Below are 18,043 nucleotides of genomic sequence, written 5' to 3' on the forward strand. Positions count from 1 at the left end.
ATGTATAGGATTTCGCTTCTTTCCTATCGACATAATGTACAACTCTCAACGCATGAGACTTGGGCTACATCCTCCTAGGCGAGCTTGCCCGGGACAAAAGGATGTCCAGCGCTCAATCCTCCATCGACAGCCCAGGCCTGTCCGTTCACATAGCTCGCCTCATCGCTCCCCAAGAACAGGACCACGCGCGCAACCTCATCCGCACGCCCGCCACGCTTCGTCGGGTTCAGCTGCCCAATCTTCTTCTCGCTGCCCCGCGCGCGCGCAGCCTCGTACACGGGCGCGGTCATGCCAGTCTCGATGATGCCGGGGCAGATGGCGTTGACGCGGACGCCGGAGCCGGCGAGCTGGTAGGAGATTGTCTGGGCGAGGGAGACGACGCCGGCCTTGGCGGCGGAGTAGGCGGTGCTGCCGGCGTTGGAGCGGAGGCCGGCGACGGAGGCGGTGCCGATGATGCTGCCGCCGGGAGCGGGCTTCTGGGGGGATGTTTTTGCCATGGCTGGGGCGGCGTGTTTGGCGGCGAGGAAGACGCTTTAGTAGCTTTTGGGTTAGTCTTCGTCGGAATAGATGGACAAGCTGTATATATGTGAGGGTATGGAGAGCCAGGGAAACGAACCTCAGGGTGTTGACCTTGTACACATTCATAAAATCCTCGGCGCTGAGGCCGGTGAAGATGACGTTGGGACCGGTGATGCCCGCGTTGGCGAAGAAGACGTCGAGGCGGCCGTAGCGCTGCACTGCGTCGTCAACCACGGCCTTGACCTTGGCTTCATCCGAGGCATCGAACTGGCGCGTGTGGACGTCGACAGCCGGGTACAGCTGTGAGATTTCCTGCTTGTGCACCTCGAGGTTGGAGGCGTCGAAGTCGCAGAGGTAGAGGGCCTTGGCGCCGCTCTCGGCGTACTGGTGGGCGGTTGCTCTGCCTATTCCGAGGGCGGAGTTGGCGCCTGTTTTGTATGTATGAAAAGTGTGAGTGAGTGAGTTGAGAGGATGAGGATGAGAAAACGAGGGGCGATGAGTGATGTGTGATGATGGGGTTTGGATGCGATGGAGGGGGGGTTGAGGTGAGAGGGAATGGAGAGAGAGAGAGGGAGGGGGAGGTTTTTACCTGTGATAACGACGACTTTGTCTTGGACTCGGGGTTTGCTTGAGCCGGGGGCGACTTTGGCTATAGGGGGGAGGAGTTGGGAGGAGAGTGCTTGGATGCGGGTTTGGGCCTTGTTGGACATGGTGGGCGAGGTGGGTGCTGTTGTGAGTGACGGGGCGTGTCAAGGAGATGAAGCTATACAGCCCTCTGATGATACCGTGGCTTGTCACTGGGGCAGATGATCAATCGAAGGGTCGAGATGAAAAAGAACGCCAAGGCAGACGGACTTTTATGAGATGATGGAAAGAAAACCTGAAACTTACATGGCTGACGATGCTTATTACCCCAGGATTTGGATGGAGTTGTCGTCTCTCCGATGTCCATATCCGGGGCTGTTTGATGCGAAACTCCGCCAAGGTGCCGAGGCTCAGGCGCGCGCCGAGGGAGCTAGGCTTGTTTTGGCCTGGGGTGAAGACGGGAGTATGGAGATGGAGATGGAGAGATGGATCCTCCCCGCAAAGGCTGAAGCAAGGGCTTACCTATACAGAGACGAGGATGTGCCTTGCAACTGTGAGTTCAGGACATGAAACTCACTATCAGAGGGGGTCTAGAATACAAGGCGATGTCACTCAGGAAGATATCGAGGTACCAATGGCAACTTGGGTCAACAGAGCTGGAAGCTGGAGAGCATGTAGACTACTTCGTACCCTGTAAGTTGAGAGCATGGCTATAAGTTCGAGGCATGACCGAACGAGTTGGACCACCTGATCCATTCGGGTCTGTAATTCAAAGTCTCATATGATCAAATCCAGTGATAAATACCTCTTGAGACACGCAGACATTGATAATTGTATTGCTGCTGTGTCCCGCCCATTGCATCGTTTGGGTTGCAGCCAACTCAGGATAATGCAGCAACATGCTGGTACTGCATCTTCTCACCACACCTCGTCTCGATAACCACCGCCATTGCTTGGAACCATCAACTTTCATCTTCCTTCAGCTACTACTCAGCCTATTGATTTTAATCTACAGCGCATGCAATGATTGGCCTCGTTTCCTATCGCGGACCTGTATCACCCAACCCATAGGTACTGTACATACAACTATACCAAGGTACCTTTCACCGAGGACAACGATAACGAGAGCCCGATAACCGGCAGCGTCGTGCACGACTTGAACTTGCCCTCAACACCATCATTGGCTCTCTCTCACCTTCGTACACCAATGCGTATATCTCGCCAATTAATCTGCGTCCATCCACGCTTCCTGCGCTTCAGCTGACCGCACCGACCCAACATCCAAAACCCAGAGAATGCCTTCTACAAGGCTCTCGATTTCGCTACTCTGCGGCTGGTATAACATCCTCACCTCACGCTCAGAATGCTGTGCATTCTCTGTTATCGACTACTCGCACACTAGTTTCTTCGAAAGCAAGCGACCTCTCGTTGCTCGAATCCGTTCATCGCCTCTCTTTGCCCTAATCATGTTGCCTTTGCTTTCAGGACAAAAACCGTCACACCGCTGGAGGAAACGGTGGTTGTGCGCCCTGGGTGGCGGCTTTGTGCATTGAAGGGGGCTTGCAGGTCGGTCGCGTAAGCCAGGCTATTGTATACGGGCGCCCTGCATTGTTTGGATTGAGGCACTGCATGTAAAGAGCATGGGAGGTGTCCAGAGGGATTCGCGTCCTTCACAGGGCTGGGATTTGTCCTGTCCTGGACAGCCGGAGAGGAAACCTGAGGAGACCAGAGACAGAGCGAGGTGCACGGGAAAGATAACGAGTGAAGCCGCGAGACGGACCGTGAGGGCGACAGAGGCACAATCACAGAGGAAGTCAAAGACACGAGTGCACAGAGAAGCACAGAGCAAAGGGACCAGGCCCGTCTTCCGAAGCAAAAAGACGTCATTGCATCCTCCCGGTTCCTCTTCTCCTCCGCTATGGTTACCTCGCAGAACGCCGGGGCGTTGATCAGCTGCGCTCTCCAAACGCCCGACTCGCAAACCTCGTTCGCGCGCAGCATGAATACGAAGCCAAATGTTGACTCTGCTCTGACTGGCGACTTTCCGGCCACCGGTTTGCAGCTTCATGCAAGTCGTGAGCTCTCCACGACGCATTTCAGCCGCTCGGGCTGCAGGACCCCTGCACGGCAACCTTTTTTTCTGCGTCTCCTTTCCCCTGATATGATCTCGATGGCGCCGAGCAGCGCGGAGTGTGCCACTGCTACTGCAAGGGACAAGAATGGGCTTTCCTTGGCTTCTGCTGTCCGAGCCTGGGGTTCCACGGTGCCTCGCTGGTGAGCGTATCGAACCTCGCTTTTGCTCTGGCGATAGATGGGTAACACGTGGGTTTCTACTCCTCTGCCATCACCCCTGGTACGACTGCCTTGGCCGTATCTGTGTCCGCCGTTGCCTACTCCAAAATGGGGGACGCCTTTTCCACCACGCTGCGAAATGCGGTCTCATAAGGGGCTGCACCCTCTGCAAGCTTCTCGGCAGCTGCGAGAAAGGGAAAGGCCGCGTGGGCGTGTTTTGCTTGTTTGTCAGGTCTCGTCTATCCCCGAGATTGCTGGCCTAGTGCCGGCTTATCGCAAACAATGATGCCACATGGACTTGGGACAGGACAGATGGGCTGCTGGCATTGTGTGACCCCTGGACGGCCAGCTGCGGCCTTCTCTCTCGCTTCCATTTCTCCAAGTTCCAGTGGAAACCAGCACCACAGTCTGCTATTCCATTGTCACTCGAGAGCACTCCCAAGGTCAGTGTTTGTTGACTCGCATATCGTCTCATCATCGTATGCTATCTGCACCGACTTTCCCGGAGGAGATAAACTTGCTCCTCGAAAATCTCGCAAGCAACGTACTCGGCTCAGCGCCGTTTATGCTATTTTAACGAGTAAGTAGAGGTCATTGACTGCTTTAAGAAATCCCCCTCCGCTTGGCATTACCGGCCGTCAGGCAACACCAGCTCCAGCTGCAGCATACACTCCGATTCAACTGAAGGCGTGTCGTACAGGCTTGCTACCAGGCTATTGGGCAGAATACTATATGCTGCCTTCAGCCCTCCGAAGCACGCTCGAGCGGCCAGCTTCGAAGGAATCGGAGACGCCCACTTCCGCGTGGAGTCGAATGGCTGGTGTGTTTGCCGTTGGAGATTGCCACCCCGAATCGACGTTGAACGAGCAATCAGGAGAACAGGGGTGCGACGGTCACGGCGGCGTTTGTCCCCGGAGATCTACGACTCGTATATGCTGATTTGATCTTTCCACGAGGATGCCATGAGCCGACAGGGGGGGAGCCCAGGGGAAGCCACCGGGAAGCAATCATCCGCTACGGCACTTGGAAGGGTTCCACGAGACACACAAATTGGATGGAGGCGAGCTGCCGCTGGATAGTCTACAGCTCGACCAGGTTGTTGTGCCCCGGACATGACGCCTTCATCAGAGGCTCTCGCATGGTTTCCATCCCATTAGCGCCCTCTTCGTATCCGGACGCCCCCGACGTTGATGGAGGCTATTGGGCGTTTGATAGGGACGCATACCACAGTATTTTCAAGTCTCTCCAGCGATGTAGCTACAGCCCGATGGCCATACGAGGCTGTTCTCGTCGGGAGCGGTATGCTGCAGAACCGTGTGAGACCCACCTGCATATGGCCATGGCACCGTCCGTTGCTCGTTCTCCTTCGAGGCTCAGATGCTCGATGTTCCCTGCCAAAAGGGACATGAGCATCCTCACACCTGTGTTTCCTCCCCGTACCGAGAGGTCGTAATCCACGAGATATATAGTATACACTCAAACCCCCGACAGGTGAACCTTGATACCTTTGCCCTCCCTGCTATCCAGTATCTTTGACTTTAGCGAAAGTCTGAACTGGCGTCCTTGTCGTTGCTCATGTAGCATATACCCTCGCTTCTTACATGACTACAGACAGTTATTCTCACCAAAAGTGGCTTAGAAATCTTTGCCTTATCCTTGACGAGTTCACGACTTGTTCTGCTGGACTCGTTCTCTCATCTGAAAGCTAGACTTGCAGATAGACACTGGAGTACCGTGAAACGAATCGCCATGGAAGAAGCTCACTGCATTGACGACTCTATTCTTTACTCTAGAGGTAATTCGCAGCATGTTCAAGCTTGTGCTTCAGACTGCCAGGCACGGTTCTTGACATTACTGGCGCCCAAGGGAGATGAGGACGGGGCATTAGGTCAGGCGTTTTCGAACCGGCTTAAGAACAAGGGACAAGGCTTCCCTATGCTTTACTGTTGTGGCTCACGGCTGTGTGAGATGAACGCCATAGGAGACGTTGATCTGGACTGTGCGTCGGCTCCTGCGACATCAGCAGTATGTATAGCTAAGTGTTCTTCTAGTGAGCCTCAGCCGGGTCCTCAGTTCTTGTCAAAGGTATTGTCCACTCCCTGGCCACGCATGCTCAAGACACACTTCTTAACATTCATATCGGCAGGGATGGCTACCATTTTGGAACCAATTTAGCATCCCCAAGTCAGGCACATGATTTCTCAAACAGCATACACGGAAGAGAAAATGCTCGCCAGGAGAACACTGCACCCACTGGCGCTCTCCCAACCGCCACTCCATCAGGTTTCCTAGTAGAGGGCTTCCACACCATCACGATCACGATCAGCTCGCCTCCTGCGTCCGAGATAGCACATGGCTCGACTGCCTCAGGATCTCGCACGCTTCGCCTGGTCACAACGACGGAGACGTCGAAGCCTCTTCACGAGCGAGCCCGGGACGCGAGCAAAGTGCCCTCTGGAACAAAGGTCACCATTGGCGTATCCGTCATGGTCGGCATCTTGGCCGTCGTCGCCCTCATCGCATGGCACCTGCGTCTAAGGATGCGCCTCCGAAACAAGAAGCGCATCAGCCGTCCCGTCAAGCCCAGCAGCCTCCCTCCCACGCCGCTCATCTCGCCATCAAGCTCCTATGCCGGACCGCTGCCGCCCAGCGGCCCCCTGACGCCTCCTGCACGGCTGCAGGAGCGCCGCTTCTTGCTGACCAGGGCCCTGAGCCTCCGCCGCAACAACCACCGCCGTCGGCGTGACGATGAGGAGGAGGAAGATCCGGAAGAAGAATGGACTGCCGTGCCGCTGGCTCCCATGCCGCCGCTCTCTTCTCCGCCGTCCAAGTCCACCAGACCCGCCAACAAGAGCAGCAGGCCCCTGGAAGATCGGGACGAGCAGCCCAGCGGCACCATCACGGCAACAACGACGATTTCAATGACGACGACGACGGGTCCCCCGCCACGGCCACCCCGCAACGACATCCCGCCGGCTGCTGGCAGCCTCTCGAGCGTATTCAGCAGGGCCAGCACCCTGAGGGCAGCGTCGAACGCATCCTCAGACTCGACGACGGCGCAGATGCCGTACAGCGAGCTTCTTCACAGGCAGCCGGCCCGAATGTACGAGAAGAAGACGCCTCCGGCGACGATTCGAGGTCTGGCCAGTCCCGGTCCTCCTCCGACGAGGGCGCTGCCGAGTCTCCCCGCCGATGGCCGGAGGAGTCCCCTGAGGTCGCCCGGGCTGGCATCGCCCACGAGCCCTACGACGCGGCGAGCTTCGCCTAGCTCGGGGGCTGTTGCGCCGCGGTCGTCTCTGGGGGTGAATGAAGGAAACGGAGGCCCTCGAAAACCGAGAGAGGAGAATGTTGGTGCTGGAAGGGCGTCTGGGGAGACGGGCTTGCAGTCTCCGAGGAGGGTCAAGCATGCGAGGAATCCATTGCTGAATGAGGTTTGCTTAAATAGCGTTACAAAGGTGGAGTGAAGAGGGACATTGAGATGGGCTTGTAGTATACTTCTGTTCTTGTGCGCGCTACATGAGATGGAGAGGAGGACCAAGGAAGTCATGTTTCATCATATAACGGCTCCAACATACATAGATCTAACGCTTCTATTTTCCCACTGCCATTCTAATCGAGTCTACTTGCTTCATCAAGCTACAACCCCCTTCATGGCACCCTCAAAACTCATCTAAATCCCGTAAGCCTTCAACGACTTGACCGTGTCCACAACACTCTTCTCAATTGGAATCCATTCAATCCCCAGCAACTTATACGTCTTTTGGTTATCATACTTGAAAGTCTTGTTCTCATCCGCAGGCTCCCCGCCAGGAACCTCAGGCCCAGGCAACCGATCCGCATACTCTGGGAAGTTGTCTCTCACGATCCTCGCCACCTCGCGGTTTGACGTCCTGCCGCCGACGGTAAACAGACGGTGTCCCCCAGCCTCGGGGATCTCAAAGGCCTTGATGTGCGCCGCGGCCGCGTCGCGGACGTCGATCCACAGACCGACGGGGCCCGTGTCGGCGATGCGAGTCTTCCATTCGCCTCTGAGAAGAGCGACGATGCGCTCGTTGGAGGTGTTGATTGAATCAAGGGATGCGAGGCTATGCGCCACGGGGCCGAACACGATTGGCGGGTTTACGGTGACGAGGTCGAAGTTGGGCTTCTTCTGGGCAACAAAGTCCCACGCGAGGCGCTCGGCCGCCGTCTTGGACACGCGGTACGCGGTAGGGGGAGACCGTCCGACGTCGGCGATGCCATCCGGGTTCCACGACTCTTCCGTAAACGTGGTGTTCGGATCAAAGAGTCTCTCCTCGGAGAGAATCGCCGCAAAGGAAGACGTTACGACGACGCGCTTCACAGAGGGGGCATCGCGATGGATGGCCTCGAGGATGCCGCGGGTGCCGTTGAGCGCCGGCTCGATGAGTTCCTTTTCTGCGTCCGTCCAGCGGTAGTGGAAGGGGCTGGCCGTATGCAGGACCACCTCCAGGCCGGAAGCGTGCTCCGCGACGACGGTGTCGAAGGCGTTGGGGAGGGCAATGTCGGGGACGATGGCGACGACGAGGTTGCCGGACTGGACGGCGGAGGAGTGTGCGGAGCGGATCTTTTGGGCTTTTTCTTCGGTGCGGACGGTGGTTATGACAGTGTGGTTTTTGGAGAGGAGCTGTTCTAGAATGTGGGCTGGGGGTGGTTATGTCAGTTTGGTGTGTTTGTGCATAGGTAACAGGGGGTTTGGGTGTTGGAGATGGGTGGTTGTCATCGTCTCCATGGTGTTTGTATGTCCTGGACAGTGAGGAGCAGCGTGATGGTCATGTATGAGACATACCGGCAATGAAGCCCGAGCCACCTATTCAACACGTTAGCAATCCCGATTATGTATCGAGAGAGGGACCATCAACTCACCTGTGAGGAGAACCTTGGTCATCTTGAATATGTCTCCTTGAGTGTATTGATCCACCGAGATTCGCACAACACGAGCTGTTTCAACAACAAACGGACAGGTACAATTGTTCTGTAAATCGCACTCGTTCGAGAGGGAGTTGAAGAAGACAAAAGTTCAAAAGAAGGTGAAGAGAAGAGACAGCCGAATCAAATAGCCGATTGATAAAAGGAAGATAGAACGATAGCTCCTTCTCTTCCATTCTCCCACTCACACAAACCCCCATCCTGACGTCAAATCACGTCTTCACCTTCCCCCCGCCTTGCCTCCATCGTTCTTTCCCCGCCATGGGTCAAAGCGGGTCTGAAAAGTCCATGTGGTTGTGATGAACCCCCCCAAATCTAGGCCCCATGTGTAGCACGAGCAGTGCATGGTGGGTATGGGTTAACAGGGAGGGAACGAGCATGCACGATAATCGCCGCGATGGAATATATCCGGCTTCGGGGATAACACGATAACAGCTCAAAAGCTAGCCGAAACACATCGTTAGCTGGGGATAGTCTTGGATGGGGGATGGAATCAACTAGATCAACTAGTTTGGGAGACAAGGGGAGGTTGAATATCCACCAATAAGTACCTTTGCAATGTAGAAGTTGATATGAGTCTCAATCACGGCGTCATCTCCAGAACATGACAAGACAGGAGGGAAACCTGGAGAGGAAACAGAAAACGGTGGTATTCCGAGGTATATCAAATCCAGCAGTGTTCAATGTACAAGATAGAGAGTTTTTAATACAGTACAGTAGCATTTCTTCAAGACCCAATTTCTGTCCCAAATGCATCCATTCCGAGTCACACCACGCTGTTCACAAAGGAGACCGTCCTGATGCGCTTTGCCGCTTTGACAAAGCTTCCTCCACACGAGCAACACAATGCCATCCAGACCGCTGGTGTCGCTTTCCTTCGGCCTGCCCTTTTGAAATGATTTCGAGTATCAAAAACATCGCTTCGGCTTGCTCGCTAGCCACCTCGGACGGTGACTCCGCGCATATAAACGAAGGAAATATGTTTTCCACCCACACATTTTCGGCATTCGTCACTTCGCTGCATATCCATGTTGCTTATCGCCGTCATCGTCCTCTCCATCTCTTCATGTAGCAGATGACCTAGCAGAAGCCGGAGGGGCTGGTGATTCCGGGGGGTGAGGCTGCGGTATTCCCAGCCCTGGAGGCGGAGGAATGTCGTCTGGTATCGGTAGCGTCAGCGGTCCCTTGGGCACTATTGCCCGACCTGGCAACTTTTCGCCCCGGATAACCTTTTCGACCTCCTCCTTGTCCAGCGTCTCGTACTGCACCAGTGCCTGTGCTAAAAGGTCCAGCTCTTTCCGCTTCTCCGTCAACACCTTTCTCACGTCTTCGTACGACTTTCTCAGCGTCTTCTGGACCTCTCCCTCAATTATGGACTTGGTCTCGGAACTGAGGTTCTCATATCTTCGACCGTACTCAACCGGACCCAGCACGCTGGACATGCCAAAATGGGTGACCATCATGAAGCTCAAATCGGTAGCCCTCTCCAAATCCTATATCCAGTGGTCAGCACTCATTTCACAACTCACGCAAAAGGGAGTCACCTACATTGGAAACACCAGACGTCACTTTGTCGTCACCATACCGCATCTCTTCAGCCATCTTGCCGCCCAGAAGCACGCGAATGTTGGACATGTACTCGGCCGCAGTGTACGAGTACTTGTCCATGGCGGGGACATGAGCAGTGTGACCCAGCGAGGGGCCCTTGGGAAGAATCGTAACCTTGTACAGCCTGTTGGAGCTTTCCTTTTCGAACAGCTGGACGAGAGCGTGGCCAGCTTCGTGGTATGCCGTCATTTCCTTTTCCTTCTCCGTCACGACCATCGACTTTCTCTCGGCGCCCATGGTGATGCGGTCGAATGCCCAGTCGATATCCTGCTTAGAAACCTCACGAGCCTTTGCTCTGCTAGCGCGCAGTGCTGCGACATTCAGCATGTTCTCGAGGTCGGCACCAGACTGTCCGGGCGAGCGAGCGGCAATTGCCTCGAGGTCGACGTCAGGGGAAAGCCTTATCTTCTTGGCGTGATGTTTCAGAATGGCAATGCGGCCACGAACGTCCGGCAAGTCCACGTTGATGTGTCGATCGAAACGTCCAGGTCGGGTAAGGGCCTTGTCCAGCAACTTGGGCAAGTTGGTGGCCGCCATGATGATGATCTTGGTATCCGTGTCGAATCCATCGAGTTCCGTGAGAAGCTGATTCAGGGTCTGTTTTGAGTGCGCTTGATCCCTAGGGTTACGCTTTCCACCGATGGCATCCAGTTCGTCGATGAAGATGATGGCAGGGGACTTGGCCTTTGCCGCCGCGAAGAGCTCACGGACGCGCTTGGCTCCCACACCAACAAAGATCTCGTCGAATTCACTGCCAGACATGTAGAAGAAGGGAACGCCCGCCTCTCCGGCCACGGCGCGAGCGAGCAGCGTCTTTCCAGTACCAGGGGGGCCAACGAGGAGAACACCCTTTGGCAGCTTCGCTCCAAGATCGGAGAAGCTGTCGGGGTTGCGCAAGAATTCGACCACTTCCTGTAGCTCTTCCTTGGCCTCGTCGCATCCGTGAACATCGTCGAATCGGGTTGTCTGTTTCTCAGCCTTGACTTCAGAGTCCGTCTTGGCCCCCGGTCCACGCCTGAACGTGCTCAGCGTCTCAATCAGAATAGTCACGGCGGCGAAACACAGATAGGTGAAGACGATGAAGGTCGCAAAGAACTTAACCCAACGGAAGACGAGAGATCGCGTCGACTCTTGGACCACAACGTGGATTGGCTCGCCCTTGACGCCCATCGATCCGCTAAGGGCCGCATTGGCGATAGCCTGTTCGTTGCCGGCCCATTGTCCACGAGCGAATCCAGGTGTAGCCGTGGCCGTGGCCACGGTGCTCGTACCACTATTCAGAGCAGCCAGAGCCTTCTTGTAAGCCTCTTCGGTCGCCGCGTTTGTTGCGAAGCGGCCAGTTTGATACCGTTCTACCAGGATGCCAGGCATATTGGCCCTCAGCAGAAGCTGGTAAAAAGCGTTTTGAAGGTTTGCGTTTCCGGGGTTCCTGTTTGCCGATTCCTCCACAGCAGCCAGCTGGCTGCGAGAGATTCCATTCGATGTTCCAAAGCCTCTGCGCTGCAGACCGAGTGTTCCGGAGAGAATCCGTGTCGTGGACATGGCGCGTAGCGGGGTCGAGACGGCGGGGGTAGATCGCATAAAGAGCTTGACCAGGGGAGACGAGACGGTGTTGACGGGTTGGAAGAAAGGTCTTCGTAGAACCGGGTTCGCTGCAAGCAAGCCGACCCGGCCCAATCCAGAGATGGAAGCGCGGACATCGGTTGTCGCCATCGCGTTAGGGGTTACGGCCTTTGGTGCGTACGTTGATGCTTGCTGGAGGAAATCGGGCAACTGGACTCGCGCCGTCTGCAACATCATCCGAGTTAGCACCGCAAGCCTTTGCGAGTCATCCCGAGATGAGCTTCTCACCTTCTCCTTCGCCTCGGCCGCGGGACCGGACCGCGCAGCCTCGGCTCCAACAGTCGCATCGGTCTGCTGGCGGGGTACAGACGAGGGCCGCCAGGGTCGCATGAGGGTGTTGGTGATGGAAGGGAGGGTATCCGCTGCGGCTGCTGCCATTGACTATTTGCCATTCATTCTCCGTCAGTATCTCGTCCTCGATGTCGAAGTTCGAAGACAGCTCGGCCACCACCAAGAGACCCGGCAAAGGTACTTACAGGCAGCAGACCACCGTGGAACGCCATCGCCACGATTGACGTCGCCTTATAGCAAGGCTTAAGTCGGATGTCGAATATCAAAATCCGGCGACGACAAGAGTCAAGGAGCCAGAGTCAACAACGGAGGATGCCTCAATGGCTGTTCGATCGTAAAGGGTATGACGTGCTGCAGCAGCCTACCCAGGCAAGACCTGGCACTATCGAAGGAGCCGGCCAGGCCCAGCAGATGCCGACAATAAGACAGTCCCTCCTTCTACCGATTCGTCAAGAAGGAATAGATGAGCGCGGGCTGAGGGAGTTTTGCTGGACACAAGAGAACTTCTACCTCGACGCCCTCATGATGCCGGTTGAAGTCGCGAATAACAGTGAAAGAGACGGAAAGAGAACTTGCCACTCAATCACGGCCCTCGTTCTATCGGCGACGATCGGCCTACCAGGCTTTTCCGAGCCTTCGCCGTGCGTTAGTCAGCATTCCGGGCGGGACTCTGACGCTGCATCACGTGAGTGAAACGTGGCGCAAGCTGGGGTCCCGCAGCCACATTTCGAGTGGCTGACTACGGCTTGCACTTCGGGTTGTTCAGACTTCCAGTCATGCTCATGTTGAATATTTTTTGCTTCATTCATCAGCCTGTTAAAAGGCGTATCTACAAATGAAATACAGCTATACACGGAAGATGAATATACATAATCGATACAAGCAATTAAGCCACCTCCTCATAAGACTGTGCCGTTCCGCAGAACTCGTGAAAACCGTGCCGTTCTCTACTAGACTGCCTCCCCGCTAGTAACAAAGTAAATGTTATCCAACCCCTATGAGTTCCCATTTATTTTAGTTCGCCTTTTCTTGTATTCCGGTTTATTAGTCAGAGCAGCTGAGATAGAAGTAATAACAAAGGAAAATTTTGCTGTTTATATGTTGTACACGCCGTAGGACTCGTATCCATACCACGGCTCAGACTTCCCCAATGTAACGGGAGGGGAGCCGTAGCGCGCCACTGTTTGGCTTGGTATTTGTCCGGGGTTGATCAGCATCTGCTGCCGTGCTTGAGCCAGCTGTTGAGAGTAGCTCATCATGGGCGTAGTCTGTCCCATAGGCGATGCGTTCTTGAGAGAGTATGTGGCAGTATTCAAGCCCATATACTTGTAGTAGCTCTTTTGTGACATGGAGCCGTGGCTGGAAGTCGGTGGGAGGCTGGTGGGACTGCTATCCGGGCTATTGCCCAGGCCCAGAGTAGGATATGACGCATCGATTGGGGAATGCCCCATTGAGCCAGGATACTGGCTGTCCAGGTCCACCGTCTCCAGATGGGCGCTGCCCTGTCCCATGGCATAGAGCGGCAAGCTGTTGAAACGATGCATCGAGGTCATGTCATGCATGTCATCAGAACCAGCTTGTGGAGAGTGGAACGGCTCATCGATGTAGCAGAGTTGCACCTGGCCGTCGAGATCGGAAGCAGATGAACCGTGTTGGAACAGGCTACCCTGCAGTCCCATGCCATGAAGGGGCTGGGGTGTAGTCGGCTGGGCTGGCATAGATGACGACCGGCTGGATTCGGAATCGGAGAGACAATCGATCTGTACGCCAAATATATCCCGCTGTTGAGACTGATGCTTCTGCTTGACGGCAAGCTTGTTGCGGCAAAAGCTGATCAGGGTCAGCTACACCTCTTTGTACCCAAACAAGACTCAAATACATACCTCTTGGGGCAATCGATGTGTGCGCACCTGCGACTACGGCTCCCTGTGTGAACATGACGGTGCCTGGCAAGACTCGACGACTAATTGTTCCGTGAGTTTTCTGTTTCATAGAAGAAAGGCGACGGGATGCTTTGTTGTTGACTTACATCCGAGAATCGCTTGATGCAGCCGGGGAATTTACACTTGTGCGGCTTCTCTCCAGTGTGTGTCCGAGTGTGAACAGCGAGGGCACTGCGCTGGATGAATCTCTTTTCGCAGCCAGGGGCTGTACACGGGTGTGGTCGCTCATTTGTGTGAATCTTATAGTGTCTTGTGAGGTCTGATCTCCGTTTGAAGTCCTGCCAATGTGTCAATTGGTTTGCATTGCAATAACTGCAATCAGGTAACTGATGGTCCCATACCTTCTTGCACGCCTCCCAGTCGCAGGCAAACGGCCTGAAATCAGGTCCGTCTGTAAATCCCTTGAACGTCATTTGCGACATTGTGATCAATTCGGGAAGACCCTGGTATTATAATTAAAGTATTAAAGTGATGTGGTCGACAGTTTGTCGTATGGTAGGGTCTTATGAGACACTATCGTAGTGTCGAGTGTTTGAGGAAGTAGATGATTAGATGGATGTGATGTGCCTCAGATCAATCAATATGGATGGCTGAGGTTGATTCGAGATGAAACTCGGGTCGGGTGAGGGTGCTAAGGGAGGCGTATATATATGTGTATGTGCGGATGTGAGCGGACGTATACGACATATGTAGATATATTGTTGTGGGGTGCTCTTATTCTCGCAGGAGTCGAAGGCACGGCTTGAGCAGATGTAGTGCGAAGGATGCAAGATATCGGTAGATTCCACACCGGTCCAATTGCGGATCCTTAGAATGTAACGGCGAGATTGGAGTGGAAAATTTGGGGTCCAGATCCTAGCCGGTTGGTTCCACGGGACGAGAGAAGGACTCCGGAACGACGCTGTGCAGTAGTGATGAGCGTAAAAGTAGATCCGGAGACGTTGCGTAACATGTGCTGAGTATGAGATGAACCATAAGGGGGGGCAGCGGCTTTAATAAAAAACAGCTATGGTGGTGTGTTCAGACGGGGAAAGAATCCGGTAGCACAAGCGACAGCAGGTCTCTGAGATACAAAACACAGCGCCGCTGAATCGATTGACGAGATGAAGTAGATCGAGCCAAGGTAGGACAAAATGCAAGGAGTGTCGGTAGGATTGGTCCCAGCTTTTCAAGACAGAGAGAACGGATGGAATAATTGCTGCCTATCCGTTGTGATCTTCCCGTGTTGCTCAATTGGCAGGTAAACTTGTCGGTGCTCGGCAAGGACTGTAATCCTGTGTGGAGGGTGAGAAAGTGATGCCACATGTATATATATCTTTTCACAGCGACACAGGGCATGTGAGTGGAAACAAATCGAGCTGGCTATACAGCGACCACCGCAGGGGTCCGGCAAGCACGCGAAGACGCTGCGGGAACAGCAGTAGCCGCCACTGCTCAGTGCCGGGCTAGGCAGAGATAGTACTCTCCTCGGCTGTAGTCGTGTGTACATTGGCAGGTCTAGATGGAGCATTCAGTGTTGAACAGGGGTCGAGTACATACGACACGAGCAGACCTACCCCATGTCCTGTCTGGGAGGCGTCTCAATTATCCGTATTCGATGAGCTTGACCAGACCGTTTTGGATGTGACGGCGAGAACGAACTCGAAAACAATGGCCAGATACTCTCGCTCAATCGAGCTTAGAGCCACGCCTGTATGTCAGGGCGAGCAACGGATGGAGGCGAGCCTGAGCGTCTTGCAGCCGTTTCATCATGAGGCACGGGGAATACGCAGGGCCAGAGGGAGGGCAGCCAAGCTCAGAATGCAGCTCACCTGACTATTTCCAAGGTGCCCCATAACGCCTCGAAGACGAACAGAGAAAGTGTGCCACGGGTACCTAGGTAGAGTGGGCTTTTGCCTGAGCACTACACGCAGTACAGGCCAGGGCGGGGGGGAGTCGATGGAGGTGATGTGCGGCTACCTTGGTTCTGTCAAACTAGCCGGCATTCAAGGGCCAAGATGAGGAACGATTCACCTGCCGAGCCATGTAAACCTCTCTCTCTCGTTCTTCGACCTGTATTTTCCCCTCAATATTCCCTGCGCGGTAAGATTAGTTACTTGACATGTGTTGCATTGCATCTGCCAGGTAGGCTTGCAAGTGGGCTACCTTTCCAAGGGCCAAGGGGGCTCAGCCGTGAGGATCGCCAAAGCTTGGGCCATGAGAAGAGACGAAGAAATCACATGGAGGCAAGCGAAGAGAAGACGACAAGATGTAGCAGCGAGTGTGGAGACGGCTGTGAGGCAAGAAATGCATCGATGGCAGGCTGTGCTGACACCGTATGACATGCAGGTACTTGCTACTACTGGAAAGGCATGCTCTCCTTTGTAACAGACGGAGGTGCCGTCCTGTATAGGTGTCGTACAAGGACGAAAAGGTGAGCGAGGGAAATTGTTTCGCCTGCGATTTTGTCACATTCCCACGCTCGTCCAGATGGCCGTTTGTACCGGCAATTGGTGGTCCATTGGGGCAGCTGGCGGCCACGCTGCTTTGCGTCAGGTACATGGCCGAGAGCCCTAGAAGGCTTCACAAAGGAAAAGGCATCCACTCTTCAGCCCTTCAACCACGGTCGACGGTCGTCTGTGCTGGAAGCCGTGATCGCTTGTTGGTCCTGGGCCTCTGCGAGAAGCGGTCCTGGGAGACGATGGAGGCGCATGGTGTGCTGATCGGAGCCTCTCATTGGCGTAGTCGGGGAGGAAGAAAAGAGGAGAGGAAACGGCTAGAACAGGGGGATGAAGCTTGTCGTGGGGGTGGGGTGAAACACGCCGTAGCTGCATGGCCCGCATAGATGCATAGATTTGTGTACCTATCTATGCACGTAGACGCTGCGCATGCAGTTAAGCGCCTGTAGAGGAGTTACGCTTGATCTGCCGCTAAGCTTTAGGCCAGGGCCAGGTGCAATGTCTCCCCACTCGGGAGCGGCCGAGGTTCAACAGGGGGACGGCTATAAGTCCAGATGATGCGATGCAGCGCACAGTCGACATCCAGTCCCAGGAGATGCCGCCTGCAGCCAGCTGGGAAATGACAATACTTGGAAGTGGTATTTACGACTGATCTGAGCGGTTATTTGTGTACTTATTAGCACAGAGAAGCCCAAGGCGTGCCAGGTGGACGGCAGATTAGGTGGTCCTAATTAGTGATCTGAGGGTGCTCGGACTTGAGACGACCAATATCAGATGTTGAAGATACTGCAGATATGGGCAAGTCTCGCTATTACATGGGAATTCAGTAAAAGGGCATGAGCATACAAAGCAGCATAAGACTGCCTGGTTCAAGGTCGCAGTGGAAGCAATGGTAGCAATCGTGCTGCTGCTCGGTGCCGAGTAGGTCGTAGTATTGGCAGAAAAGTAACCTGAAAAGTAAGAACTACGATCCATCCGTAGCAACTAGCTCATTACGCATACATACATCAGTTATCTTGCCGAGCTTCCTTGCAGATAGATTAAGATTAGCATTGGCGTGGTGACCTTGATGGCGATATTCCATCATACGGCCACAGCTGCAAAGTTTCAGAATTCTCGTGCTGGAATGGAAACCATCTGTAGATGTTTTGCGTTCGATTCATAATTGCAGTGGCACTGCTTCAATAGCTTGTCCATCCGTGTATCATCTTCTATTATTAGATAGTACGATGAACTGGGCAAGCAAGCCCATAAGCCCTTGCCCTGTTCTTGAACCCTTGTTTCTGGTGTAGATGCCATCGTGACACTCAGTCTCGCTTGCTTTACCATCCGGGTACTTGATGAACCCCATCCTGTCTTCATCTTGCGCCTGGAGTGTTCCGTCCGCCATGATTCCTACCGCCTCACACTGACATCCTGGCATTTCCCGCCAGAGTTTCGATGTCGCAGATGAAACAGAGCTCAGGAAGGCCTGCGACTGCGGATATGCCGCATCGATACTCCCCATTGCCCCATTCGTACTACCACCTCATGTAGGTACACGTGGGAATCGCTGTTATAGTTGTATCCAAGGAACCCGGGAAGTAGAACTGGTCAAGATGCTGCTCCACCTCGGCTGTCGTGCAGAATGGGGGATCTCCAGCCAACATGATCCATGGACCTTGCGCCCTCTAGAAGCCATGGGGATCCCTGCTACGATTCCTAGCCCAGGTAGTCTAGGAGTTGACATTCTTCGGCCATTGTGATAGGCTATACAAGGCACTCGTCTCTATCTCGACTGTCCGTGGCAACGGAATG

At 54.5% G+C, this 18,043-nt stretch overlaps 6 protein-coding genes across 6 annotated transcripts; 2 read left to right on the forward strand and 4 right to left on the reverse strand.

Moving 5' to 3' along the window:
* Nucleotides 1-74: 74 nt before the first annotated feature.
* Nucleotides 75-1,229, reverse strand: BBK36DRAFT_1161821 (NAD(P)-binding protein; the record flags this gene model as incomplete). Its single annotated transcript, XM_024894400.1, has 3 exons — nucleotides 75-531; nucleotides 617-947; nucleotides 1,109-1,229. 3 exons carry the CDS (start codon nucleotides 1,227-1,229, stop codon nucleotides 75-77), a joined length of 909 nt encoding a protein of 302 aa, XP_024747198.1.
* Nucleotides 1,230-5,534: 4,305 nt separating this feature from the next.
* BBK36DRAFT_1180698 (hypothetical protein) lies at nucleotides 5,535-6,860 on the forward strand (the record flags this gene model as incomplete). The annotated part of the gene is made up of 1 exon (XM_024896224.1): nucleotides 5,535-6,860. A coding segment is annotated over one exon (1,326 nt), but the record flags the coding sequence as incomplete, so codon positions are not given.
* Nucleotides 6,861-7,048: 188 nt separating this feature from the next.
* Nucleotides 7,049-8,327, reverse strand: BBK36DRAFT_144386 (NAD(P)-binding protein). The gene is made up of 3 exons (XM_024897512.1): nucleotides 8,281-8,327; nucleotides 8,204-8,224; nucleotides 7,049-8,058 (listed from the first exon to the last, which is right to left on the reverse strand). Exons 1-3 carry the CDS (start codon nucleotides 8,300-8,302, stop codon nucleotides 7,067-7,069), a joined length of 1,035 nt encoding a protein of 344 aa, XP_024747200.1. The 5' UTR covers nucleotides 8,303-8,327; the 3' UTR covers nucleotides 7,049-7,066.
* A 1,080-nt stretch (nucleotides 8,328-9,407) lies between these two features.
* On the reverse strand, nucleotides 9,408-12,101 carry BBK36DRAFT_1180708 (ATP-dependent metallopeptidase Hfl; the record flags this gene model as incomplete). Its single annotated transcript, XM_024896225.1, has 4 exons — nucleotides 12,051-12,101; nucleotides 11,803-11,955; nucleotides 9,892-11,739; nucleotides 9,408-9,836 (listed from the first exon to the last, which is right to left on the reverse strand). Exons 1-4 carry the CDS (start codon nucleotides 12,075-12,077, stop codon nucleotides 9,408-9,410), a joined length of 2,457 nt encoding a protein of 818 aa, XP_024747201.1. The 5' UTR covers nucleotides 12,078-12,101.
* A 1,604-nt stretch (nucleotides 12,102-13,705) lies between these two features.
* Nucleotides 13,706-14,221, reverse strand: BBK36DRAFT_1125321 (hypothetical protein; the record flags this gene model as incomplete). Its single annotated transcript, XM_024891272.1, has 3 exons — nucleotides 13,706-13,828; nucleotides 13,895-14,086; nucleotides 14,150-14,221. 3 exons carry the CDS (start codon nucleotides 14,219-14,221, stop codon nucleotides 13,706-13,708), a joined length of 387 nt encoding a protein of 128 aa, XP_024747202.1.
* A 1,237-nt stretch (nucleotides 14,222-15,458) lies between these two features.
* Nucleotides 15,459-16,695, forward strand: BBK36DRAFT_1143586 (hypothetical protein; the record flags this gene model as incomplete). Its single annotated transcript, XM_024893608.1, has 4 exons — nucleotides 15,459-15,500; nucleotides 15,933-16,082; nucleotides 16,201-16,501; nucleotides 16,667-16,695. 4 exons carry the CDS (start codon nucleotides 15,459-15,461, stop codon nucleotides 16,693-16,695), a joined length of 522 nt encoding a protein of 173 aa, XP_024747203.1.
* Nucleotides 16,696-18,043: the final 1,348 nt, after the last annotated feature.

The sequence above is a fragment of the Trichoderma citrinoviride genome, assembly GCF_003025115.1.
Source record: "Trichoderma citrinoviride strain TUCIM 6016 unplaced genomic scaffold BBK36scaffold_12, whole genome shotgun sequence".
NCBI classification, from domain to species: Eukaryota; Fungi; Ascomycota; class Sordariomycetes; order Hypocreales; family Hypocreaceae; genus Trichoderma; species Trichoderma citrinoviride.